The sequence below is a fragment of the Alosa pseudoharengus genome, unplaced genomic scaffold (genome assembly GCF_046254945.1).
Source record: "Alosa pseudoharengus isolate Yale_2024_CS ecotype anadromous, Long Island Sound unplaced genomic scaffold, YU_APseudo_1.1 YU_APseudo_1.1_scf_18, whole genome shotgun sequence".
Taxonomy (NCBI): Eukaryota; Metazoa; Chordata; class Actinopteri; order Clupeiformes; family Clupeidae; genus Alosa; species Alosa pseudoharengus.
In genome coordinates this window covers 31,408,845-31,421,344 of record NW_027468650.1, presented here as the reverse complement: position 1 = coordinate 31,421,344, position 12,500 = coordinate 31,408,845, and the positions used below count along the sequence as shown (strand labels likewise).

At 48.6% G+C, this 12,500-nt stretch overlaps 1 protein-coding gene across 8 annotated transcripts in view; it reads left to right on the top strand.

Annotated features, from left to right (window-relative positions):
- ncoa2 (nuclear receptor coactivator 2) overlaps positions 1-12,500 on the top strand; it is a 109,011-nt gene that overhangs the window by 66,806 nt on the left and 29,705 nt on the right. For all 8 annotated transcript variants that reach the window (XM_076290920.1, XM_076290921.1, XM_076290919.1 and 5 more), the window contains 4 exons: positions 925-1,026; positions 2,198-2,338; positions 6,158-6,302; positions 7,416-8,733. In XM_076290920.1, coding sequence (XP_076147035.1) covers positions 925-1,026; positions 2,198-2,338; positions 6,158-6,302; positions 7,416-8,733 — 1,706 coding nt within the window. The remainder of the gene's footprint in view (positions 1-924; positions 1,027-2,197; positions 2,339-6,157; positions 6,303-7,415; positions 8,734-12,500) is intronic.

Here is a 12,500-nt window from a genome sequence, read left to right as displayed (position 1 = left end):
CAGCTAGGTATACATACACCCACATATTAACAAATAACACACATAAGAGTATTCACTTCACATTCACAGCCTCACTTTCACACACATATGCTCCTATACAACCCTGTCACATCATCACACAACAGGACCCATGCAAATGCATGTAACACACACACACACACACACCAGCACTAGTGCAGCAGCCAGCAGTCATCATTAATAATCACATTAATAACCTCCATTCAGCACATGAGGTCTCTCTCTCTCTCTCTCCCCCTCCCCCTCCCCCTCCCTCTCCCTCTCCCTCTCCCTCTCCCTCTCCCTCTCCCTCTTTGTTTAAAATATGAAGCTGTTTGCCATTTTCCTTTTAATCTGAGTGTATAATGTTCTCATGTATTGAGTGTTTAAAGGGACACCAGGCAATGTTTTCGTGTTAATTATTCATCTTCGTAAGTCGGTATATGGTTAAATGACTCATTACAGGGCGAATGAAGACTCTCTCGCCCGCCCCTACTGCCTGTAGGAAGAATATTCCGCTTGCAAGTTCAGTGTATCGTACCCGCCGACCGAAGCAGGATCAGTTTACATCCTGCATCCACAGCACAGATCAGGCTAACGAAACGCTAGCGATTGTTGCAAACATGTATGATGGCAGAGCCGGCGAAGAAGCAGCGAAAATCCTTGACGGAAGATGCAAAGAAAAGGAAAAGAGCTTCAGACCGAGTTTTGTCGAGAAAAAGCATCAGGCTTGCCTGGTGTCCCTCTAAAGATGAAGGATTTGAATTAGTAACTGAGTGTTCCCCCCTCCATCTCTCCAACCCTCTCTCGCTCCATCCCTCTCGCTCTCCCTCCCTCTCTCCATCCCTCCTTGTCTCCCTCATCCCTCCCTCTCTCTCTCTCTCTTTCCCTCCCTCCCTCCATCCCTCCCTCCATACGGGTCTGTAGACTTCCAGTCGTGTCTGATCTGTGTGGCGAGGCGGGTTCCCATGAAGGAGAGGCCCATGATGTCTGCACACGAGAGCTTTACCACCCGCCAGGATCTCCAAGGTAACCACACACACACACACACACACACACACACACACACACACACACACACACACACACACTACATCACATACGCACAGATACACAACCAACTACTTACTTGCATACATACAAATACATGAAGATGTACATATGCATATTCTCTCTCTCAAACACACACACACACACACACACACACACACACATACACACACACACACACACACACACACACACTGACATTCAAACAACCACACACTCAGACACAAATATACTGACAGGCATGTACACACTCACACTCTCACACTCCTACCTCTACCTCCACAGGGCATGGGATGCCAGTCAGTCTGACTGCATGCCTGATACACACACACCAGCCTGTGCTCATCTATACACACCACACACACACTCGAGCACCGCCTACCTGCATATGCCTCACGAGAGCAGGCGATGCCAGTCAGTCTGACTACACCCCCCCCTCCCACAAACCACATCTGAACATACATTCTGCCCATTTATGCATACATCCCCAGGGTATGCGATGCCAGTCATTCCAAGTACACACACACACACACACACACACACACACACACACACACACACTCCCTTCCAATCTAGTACTTGAGCTGGGTAGGCCTCAGTGTTGCCTCTCTATAAAAGTGGAATGGCTTTTGGCTCTGAGATTAGGGGGTGGTTCCCCTCCACATCAGAAGCCCTTGAGCTTAGGAACTCTCTTTGGACTCTGTCTAAGGTATGAGTGACGGGAAATGAGAGGAGCATCATGTCAGGGCGCATACCACACACACACACACACACACACACACACACACACACACACACACACACACACACACACACACACACACACACACACACACACACACACACACACACACACACACACACACACACACACACACACACACACACACATATACATACATACATGTGTGTGTGTGTGTGTGTGTGTGCGCCCCAGTGTATCCCCACCAGTCTCCCCACCAGTCTGTCTCTCTGTGTGTATGCATGAGAAGGCAACGGTGCTTCAGCGTTTCGCTCGTCTATTTTCATGTACCTCCTTGTTTACTTGTGTGTCTGTCTGTTTGCCTGTCTGTGCCTGTGCCAGGCATTTCTGCTTGCTAGATGTGTTTGTGCAATAACTCTGTCTGTGTGTGTGTGTGTGTGTGAGCAGGTAAGATCACGTCCCTAGACACCAGCTCGTTGCGGGCCTCCATGAAGCCTGGCTGGGAGGACTTGGTGCGGCGGTGCATCCAGCGGTTCCACCTGCAGAACGACGGCGAGATGTCTTTCGCCAAACGCCACCAGCAAGAGGGTAAGAGACCTGCACAGACCCCAGATCTGCTCTGGCATGTCTGGTACATGCACACCTGCACACCAGAGACAGCCATACACTGTCCTGTAGCACAGTGGCTAGAGCAGATGTGCTATGCTTACAACCACAACTAAGAGTGAGAGATCCTGTGATCTCCGTACTGTACAATCCATTTTATGCATAACATAACATGAAGCACCATAGTCGTGATATACCTCGTTTTAAAGCTAAGAGTCTCAGGAATCGATCAATGTTAAGCTTTCTATGACAAAAAGTGTTTTGTGCATTACTGTATTTGATTATAACACTATACATTAGATCAAACTACTATAAAATGCCCCCCTCTACCCCCCCGTGAAGCTGTGACTCTCTTACTTACAATGTAGATTAGGTAAGGATGCCAATATATAACGATACGTCATAAATGGTCTTGAAATGTCGGTAAGAATCCATAGTAGTGGAATATCCATGTTGTTTTATTCATAATACGTTTGGTAGATGTATAATCCAGCTTATTCAAATACAAAGAATTAGAAACAAATACATTTCAAACTACTTTTTCTGTGATTCCCGTGGTCTGGAAGGCGCATACTTCCTGCTACAGTCTAGTGACACGCATATCGGCGTGATCACGTGACTCTCCCGGTTAGATTGAACCCACCCATGTATCTCTGCGACCAATGGTTCTCTATAAGAAACCGCATGGAATTGGGCAAACAAGCTGTCAATCAGGCACCCCAGCTTTGATTGACAATAACTCGAGCCTGCAGCAAGCCTCGAAGACGAGACCCGGATATCCTGGTAGCTTAGAATCCGACCTGCACAGTGATATGCGAGTTCACCGTAAGAGTCCCACAGAACACCCCTCAAACATCATGCCATGAGGAAAATGGTTTCATGCCTACTGATAATAAAAGTCTTACTATAGAACCCCTTTGAGTACAAACATAATCTTGGAGTCAAATGAAAGCTAACATTCTGAAGATTGTAGTTTTATCTACATTTGCATGGCAGTGACTGTCATAGAATCAAAGAAAAGGGATTACTTTTGCACATGAATCTGCTACTGTGGCTGTTTTCAAGAAATGATACTGAGCTAAACGCATAGGTATTCCAAAACAAATACATTTGTGAGAAATCCATATTATACTCTGTAGTCATCTACTTTGAGTTACAGCTTTACAAGACCTGGCCTCAATTGTGTTTCAAGGCCACTTCAAGTGACCTAGAGGGACCAAATCTGGGCAGATCCAGAGATGTATGTTACCGTCTCAAAGAAAAAACAACATTCAAGCCTCTGTATCTCATTGCCAGTACATCACACAGTCACACTGACTGTTTCTAAGAATTCTACTGGGTCTAAGCTTTCCAAAGAGGACAGACATTTGATGATGGGCCAAAGTATGTGGGAGCAGTGCCCTCCTAAGTAGATGATGTGCAATGTCGGGCAAAACACTGAAAATGGGGCTGAAATTTATCTATCTATAAAGCAAGAAGCGTCTGTGTGTGTGTGTGTGTGTGTGTGTGTGTGTGTGTGTGTGTGTGTGTGTCTGTGGCACGCATATCTCGCTGACCGTTTGTCAAACTGAATACAAACTTGGCAGGTGTCTTGCTACAGGTATGAGTAAGTGCACTGCCGAATTTGACGTTGTTTGAATAAGAAATGCAAAAGATATCGTTAAATAGCCTATATCGGTAAAAGAAGCACGCATTGGCTTTCGCCGCTAGCCACTCCCCCTCCCACACAGCACTGTAGGACTGTAAGCTACCAGTGAGGATAGAAGCAGGGCTTTGGCAGAATTGGATCAGTGTAGGTTACACGGGTAAAAACTTAAGCGAGTGCAAGATAACTCCACGGATTTTGCAACAACACGCCAACATGCCAACACACACAGGTAGGCTATATGCAGTGGCTCTTCAAAATGACGTAAACAATGATGTGCAATAAGCGGACACTTCGAATAGCCCAGGCTACTTTGGACTGTCTTTAGACTTTGAATAAGCACATGACAATTCAAACTGCAAGGTCCTAAATTGAAACGAGCGATAATGGTCCCGAATCAAAGAACGTCCCAGAATGCCACACATGCAAAGCATAACCAGCGACAAACAACGAGTGGCAGACAGAGTGTGATGTCACTTATAGGCCACCAGAGACTGTTTTTGAGTCACACCGTTGCAAATTCCATATGATGCATCATTCCACAAAATGGTTTGTTTTCTCTATCATCAAGTTATTCAATAGGCTAAGCATATAGCCTTGACTCAAAACAGCTGTTAGGATTATGTCATTTTGATTTGTAAAAAATTTCACATGCAGCCATGCTTAAATTCACATTTATTATATTATCTGTAGGCCTATTCATTATTGAATGCTTACCTGGAATTATGTTTTTCCCTATCATCCTATTTTTAAAGCAGGCCTACCTGCAGGCATGTAATTGGGCTACAGGAATAGCATGTTTGAACGGGCACTGCACTAGTTAGAATAAAACCGGTTGCACAAACAAGTATTCTCCTTAATATTTTCCCTTACGTATTTAAGGTTTTGTCCTTATCTTGTAAGAAATCCCTTAAACTGTTGCACAAATTACCTTAAATTACCTAACTAAGGGGAAAAACCTAAGGGACATCTAACTCTACCGTTACCCTATTATTAACTGAATTGATGCTGATAAATGAAGTATATTAACTATTTTTGACAATTCAAAATAAAACGTCTCCGTTAATATGCTTACTCTGTCAAATAGGCCTATCAGAAACATGCTGTATTGTTATTGTGTGGTTTACGTAGACTTAAAGCTGCAGTTGGCAAGATTGTTTTGATCATATTCACTGAAACCGACACTATGCTCCGACAGAACAACATAAATCAGCCGGTTTTAGAAAAAAACCTGCACTTCTACCTCCACCTAGAGCCTGTTATTTGTTTTGCAAAAATCCACAGCTCCCGGTTCTTTTGGTCCAATCAGAGCAGGGCTGTGTGAGATCTGACTGTCAATCACAGTCTGGTGCAGTCTGGTGCGCACTGACGAGCACAAACTCGATGAGAGGGTGCTCGGTGGTAGTGGGGGAGGGGCATGAGTTGTAAACATTCAAAATCTTGGCTAAGTCCCCTCAATCTGTCAGACTTGCCAACTGCAGCTTTAACGTAGGCTAACGTTAACAATTCATTTAAGGTATTCTGTGCAACACCCTTAAGTAAGGAGAAAAGCCTTAAGGGTCATACTTAAGGGAAAAAACTTAAAGTGCTTTGTGCAACCGGCCACATTCAGGCTAAGAGCACTATCCTGGCTAGAGTGAGGCCAGGATAGGCTAACAACATCACGCTCAACAGCTCAAATTTGAGTGGTGTGAAAGTCAACTCGCAATATTGGTGTTTACTTGTTGGGGGGGTTTATGAACCATTAACAGTCATACATCTTTGTGTGTAACTATAAATGAACATCTCACGATAGCTCGATACTCAGATGTGTCAATATTTTCTTACACCCTAAGTGTTGAGTGAGTATGGTGGGCCACTGCTCTGCTGTAAGAGTGAGATCTGGCAGGAGAGCCAGATTCCGCTTCAGGAAAGGACCTTGTTTGGTAGTGCAACAGTGGTGTTGTTTGGGGGTATGGAAGCAGAGTAGATCACCCAGCTTGTTTGGCCTTTTGCATAATATTCGCCTTGGGGTTTAGGTTCACAGATTTAAAAGTGTGTGTGTGTGTGTCGTCCTAATTTTACTGTTTAATGTGTGTGGGCAATAGGATCTTGTGTATTTGTTTATATGCATCTTATACACATTTGTGGTGTGTGTGTGTTTTCTCTCCCTCCAGTGTTGAGGCATGGCCAGGCGTTCAGCCCCATCTACCGCTTCTCCCTGGCAGATGGCACCATCGTGTCGGCACACACCAAGAGCAAGCTGGTGCGCTCCGCCACCAACGAGCCCCAGCTCTACATGTCTCTGCACATCCTGCAGAGGTAATGTGTGTGTGTGTGTGTGTTTGTTTGTGTCTATATGTGTATGTTTGTATTGTATTGTAGTGTCTGTGTGTGTTTGTATGTGTGTGTCTGTGTTTGTGTGTGTCTGTTTCTGATTATATATCTGTTTTTGTTTGTGTGTGTGTGTTGTCTGTACTATGTATATCTGCAGAGTCGTGAAAGTGTGTGTGTTTGTGTCTTAATATGTTTGTGAATGTTCAACCTGGACCTTAAATCCTTGACACCCATCGGTGCATTGTCCTGCACAACTGTGCAAAGTTGAAGTTCCAGTTCTGTTTATAAGAATGCGAGGCCGCCCTCCTCCAACGCGACTCTCGCGGTCACTGAGCGTCCCTCTCTCACTCACTCACGCGGTCATTCATAACTTTTTCTGCTGTGTAAGTGGTGGGCCACAGAGATTGCTTTGTCTATTGGCCGTCGTCTGTAGTTGACTTGTGAATCTGTCGCCATGGACAAGGGTCAGGTGGCATGTGGAAGCGTGGGTGGCCAGTGGTCTTTATGAGGCCAGGAGATGTGACTGAGGCAGATTGGGCCACGCCACACAGCTGTAGCCAGCCGGGTGGGTCTCAGTGACTTGGAGGGACCTTTCCTCAAATTGGCCTCTCGTCAGTAATCCATAGCTGACATTTCTGATTGTGTGTGTGCGTGCGTGTGTGTGCGCGTGTGTGTAGATTTGTGTGTGTGTTCTTGTATGTGTAGGTGTGTATGTGAATATGCCTGTGCTGACCAAGCACCACATCTCTGGGATCAACACTGAGCTAGTAAATGAGGAGAAGTAGGTGGAATTAAAGGATTGAAATACTGAGTATTTCTTAGACTTACATCTTACATTTTCACAGAAAAAAGTCATATTATGAACAGATGCCCAAAACAAAGTTTTACTTTTGTAAACAAAGTAAAGAGGATTAAAATTGCAAACTGCAATCCTTTCTCCTCACCCAGGGTTGTGTGTGTGTGTGTGTGTGTGTGTGTGTGTGTGTGTGCACATAGGCATACTAGTTAGTCTTTATGTGCAAGTGTTATTGTTGCATATTATTGTATGCATGTATGTGTGTTAACACCCAGTTGTGTGTGTGTGTGCTCCTGGTCCAGAGAGCAGCCGGTGTGTGGCATGTCCCAGGAGATGGGAGCTGGCCAGGGGATGGGCAAAGCCCTGAACCCCAGCTCCGCCATGCCCAGCCTGGGCGGCATGACCCCAGGCTCGCAAGGCCAGGACACCACGGTCAGCAGTAACTCCTCCACCTCCTCAAGCTCCGGCTTCTCTGCTCAGGGGGGCCCCAAGGAGCCAGGGGCCTCCCCCATGGGCCCCTCGCCGGGCTACCGTTTCAACTGCCCGGGAGCCGGGGCAGGCCAGGGCACCTACGGGCCGCTGAAGATGAACAGCCCCTCGCAGAGCAGCCCGAGCGTGCTGTCGCCGCGGCAACGGGGCAGCCCGGGCGCGGCCGGTTCGCCGCGGCTACCCCCGCCACAGTTCTCCCCGGCGGCGTCCGGCGGCGGCAACAGCGGTCTGCACTCGCCGGCGCCGGGCCACGGCTACAGCAACTCGCTGCAGCAGCTGCAGGCGCTGAGCGAGGGCCACGTGGTCAGCCTGGGCGGCAGCGGCCTCGGCTCGCCCGACCGCAAGACCATGGGCTCGCCGGCCTCTGGCACGCTCACCGCGCACATGCTCAACAAGATGCCCGCCGGAGCAGGAGGAGCAGGGGCGGACGGGTTCGGATCCGACCCCAATCAGCAGAATCAAAACCAGGCCATGGATCCTAGCCGCACCCCAGGGCACCAAGCGGAGGACTGCTCGGACCCCAAGGACGAGAAGGACCCCAGCCTAGGTGGGTTCAGCGGGCCTGGGCAGGGCGATTCGGCCTCGGACCCTCAGAGTCGCCTTCACGACAGCAAGGGCCACACCAAGCTCCTGCAGCTGCTCACCACCAAGACGGAGCCCATCGAGCCGCCCTCCCCGCCCATGTCCGGAGACCCCTCCTGCAAGGACCCCTCGTCCGGGGGCACCATGGGGCTCGGCCTGGGCATGGGAGGCCCTGGGCCCGCAGGGGGCCACAGCACCTCCCTGAAGGAGAAGCACAAGATCCTCCACCGGCTGCTCCAGCACAGCACCACGCCCGTGGACCTGGCCAAGCTGACCGCCGAGGCCACGGGCAAGGAGCCGGGCGCGGACGGCGCCGGGGCGGGGGGCAACGGCAGCGCCGGCGTCGGAGGACTCGGGGAGCTGAACCCCAAACAAGAGCCCATCAGCCCCAAGAAGAAGGACAACGCGCTGCTGCGCTACCTGCTCGACAAGGACGACAACACCAAGATCAAGGTGGAGCCGGGCGGGGAGATCAAGCTGGAACCCGCCGGCAAGATGCCCATGGTGAAGACCGAGAAGACCGAGATGGGCTACGAGAGAGCTGAACCGGTGAGTTTCAACACACTCTCGGCACCAATGGCAACGGTTTGGCACATTCATAAAATTGGCATAAACACTGCTAGGCAGGCACTCATAAGAGTTAATCAGGCTGTGTTATCAGTTGATCATGCCAGGCTTGCAGACCGTGTAGTAAGCTATTTAATTTGAACTATTTGGTGGGGAGCGGGGATTATTGTTTATCGATTATTTGCCATTTGGCATGCATACTTTTTTCATCCAAAGCAACTTAACACTCCATTGTCTCCATTTGCAAAATGTCAGAGCAGTTCACTTAGTTGGGACCAAACAAAGGCACCTGGGAATATTCCAAAGCTAAATTGATTAGTCACAGAAAGAAAACTCCTGGCTAGAAATCAGTCATACTCATGGTTATAGAACTCTGAAAGGCTGAAAATATCCTCATAGTAGAGTGTTGCAAGCAGGTCTTGTCCTTAGTTGTTAAAGGTTAAGATTATTGTAAAATGGTACGATTATCTATGGCAGGGGTTTTAAAACAGTGGTCCGTGAGGACTTTGCTAGTGGTCCGTGACCATGGATTCAGTAATGTAGTTTCAATGTGGGAATCAGTATTTTTATTCAGTGGTGGTCCTGGGGTTGTGCAATTAGCCAGAATGGTGGTCCCTGGTTCACAATTAGTTGAAAACCCCTGATCTATGGTATAATTATGTCCTCTTAGCATGCTAGCCTTTCTTAGCGTTGAGTAGATGGCGTTCTCATTTCCCATTTGTGCAGTGTAATGGACTAGCATGTCTAACCCAACTGCAGCTGAGACGCTGTATTCATGTGTGCAGTGAGATGGACTAGCATGTCTAACCCAACTGCACCTGGGAGAGACGCTTTATTCATGTGAGCAGTGTAATGGACTAGCATGTCTAACCCAACTTAGATTCTGTATTCATGTGTGCAGTGTAATGGACTAGCATGTCTAACCCAACTGCAGCTGAGATGCTGTATTCATGTGTGCAGTGTAATGGACTAGCATGTCTAACCCAACTGCACCTGAGACGCTGTATTCATTCATCAGCCACTCCATACACTTCCTGTACCCGGATTAGTCAACCTTTGACATTTGCACCGCACAGTACACCTGTGCCGCCACCTGGCTTTGGAGCCGCATGTCCCCTCCCCTCCCCTGTATTCCGCCAGGTCAGGGAGCAACACCTGTGTGGACTCCATCACAGCAGTGTCAGAGTCAGAGAACCTCAGGGTTTCCTCTCGGGTCCACACACACACACACACACACACACACACACACATGGTTCTGAAACATCTCCGTGACATATAGAGCGTCAGAGTCCCAGAAGCCCAGGGTTTCCTCTCGAGACCATACACACACTACCGCTGCAAGGGCACACCAGGGCTGATTAATGTTGTTGATTATTAAATTATTAAATTAATTGGCAACTGCTTTGATTAATCGTCTACAAAAATAATCGTTAGTTGCACACATGCACACACACGCACACACACACACACACACACACACTCAAACAAACAGTACAAAGATCTGTGAGACAACGAACCATACACACACACACACACACACACACACACACACACACGCACACGCCGGCAACAATTCAGAAAGGTCTCGCTGAGGTCCAGAGCGTCAGTCAGTGAGAGTGGCATCCCCACAGGGCGGCGGGCGCAGGCCACCACGTGATGGATGCCTCTGTGATGTGTTCCAGCCATGCCCTGTGGTGTTGGGACACATGTGCACATACTGAAGGGCTTCTCTGTGGCCTACTTCCACATGCACTGGTGGGGACTTAGAGCAGCTGTGTAGACAACCAGATCGCCAACATATTGGTGTGAATAGTGGTGTGTGTGTGTGTGTGTTTGTGTGTGTGTGTGTGTGTGTGTGTGTGTGTGTGTAACACCACATCAATGTTCCCATTCCCACAGTACAGCACAGCAGGCTGTGTGAGCTTGATTCTGCCCCTCCTTTCCCCCTCCCTCTCTTCACTCGTTTCTCGTTCTCGTTTCTCTCTTTCTTTCTCTCTCTCTCTCTCTCTCTCTCTCTGCCCGGCTGCCTTAAGTGGAGCAGACATCAGATTTATTATCAGCCCAATGGAGACTCAGATAGAGCCGGTGTAGTAACAGCAGGGAAATAAATGATTGGGCCCGTTGGCCAGAGAGCCAGAGAAGGAGAGAGAGAGAGAGAGAGAGAGAGAGAAAAGAGAGAAAGAAAAAGACGGGTGATGAGCAAGAGAGAGAGAGAAAGAGAGGTGGTGGGAGAGAGGGAGCTGGAAAAAGAGAGGGAGAATGAAGAGGGAGGTGCAAAGAGAGTGTGTGAGAGAGTGGAGGAGGGGGAAAAGCAGATTGCTGCTTGCTAATTCCATCATGTCAGTGTGCTAAACAGGAGCTGTGGGGGAAACGAGCTCCATTTGGGAATGGCTGTGACTTTATCTCAAAGGCAGGAGAGTGAAGGAGATGTAGGCAGATAGGTAAAAATACACACCGTTCTGGGAGAGGAGGAACAGGAGAACAGAGAGAGAGAGAGAGAGATGTGGAGGTAGAGAAGAGAGGGAGTACTGGACCTCATCTCTTGGATCCGTTGTCCACTCTGGATTTCAGTGACATACTAAAACCTGCAGGTTCAGCACCAAGCTCCTCAGACATCCTCCAGATGTTCCCTGCAGGAGCAGAGAGAGGGGTTAGGAAGCAGGAGGGAGAGAGGGAGAGAGAAGGCGAAGAAGTGAGGAAGAGTGGAGGGGGAGAGGGAGGAGAGGATTGTGGCGGTCTGGTCTGGTCTGGTGTGGTTCTGGTGCCACCAGCTCTGCGTGTTGTCACTGCAGGCCTATGAAGCCATCCTGACCGGCTGAGTCAGAGCTGTCAAGACGTCACGACGGCAGACACATGGCTCACTTTTCTCACTCTCTCGCTCTCTCTCTCTCTCCCCTTTACTCACTCATTCTCTCCATCTCTCACTCACTCACTTTCTCCACCTTCAGGCTTTCTGTCTCTCTCTTTCTTCCTAGTCTCCTATTCTGTTTCTCTCTGCCTCACACACTCTCACTTCCATTTTCTATCGCTGTGTGTCTTGCAATGCCCCTGTATCTCTCCATCTCTCTCTCTCTCTCTCTCTCTCACTCCTTCTCACTCCTTTTCTCAGCCTCACTCCCCTTCTCTCCCTACATATATCTCTGTGCATTCTATTAGCCTCCTGTCTTTTTTTATCTGCCATCTTCCTTCTTTCTCCCCCTCCCCTCTCTCTCTCTCTCTCTATCAGTGTTAGGGGGGGGGGAGGCCCCTTGTAATCCCGTGTAAATCCTAGAGGGGTGATATTAGACTGATGTTCCGGTGATATCCGAGCGATAAGTCCAGAGTGCACTAGGCTGTGACGAGGCTTTAGCTGGGTGTGGGGATAGGGGAGCGGTCAAGAGACACCGAGAGAGGGGGGGAGAGAGAGAGAGAGTAGTGGAATGGGGATAAGGGATGAAGTGGGGAGCCAAGGAAGCATAACCCTGCTGCCAGTCTGAGATAGTGTTGCAATGAAGATGTATGTAAAGACAGCCAGGCTGTAGATGGGTAGAGAGACGGGGGCAGTTGACATACTGTATCTTCACACCCAAATAGTTTGGCCTTTTACCCATATTTTCTGTTTATATTACATGGCAAGGATGTGACATGAGCATATTGTTGTGTAAACACACACACACAGACACACACACACGTGCGTGCACACTTGTTGAGGGAACATGCTGTAACAGAGGTACATGCTGTAACAGAGGTAAAGGAAGCATTTCCATAGC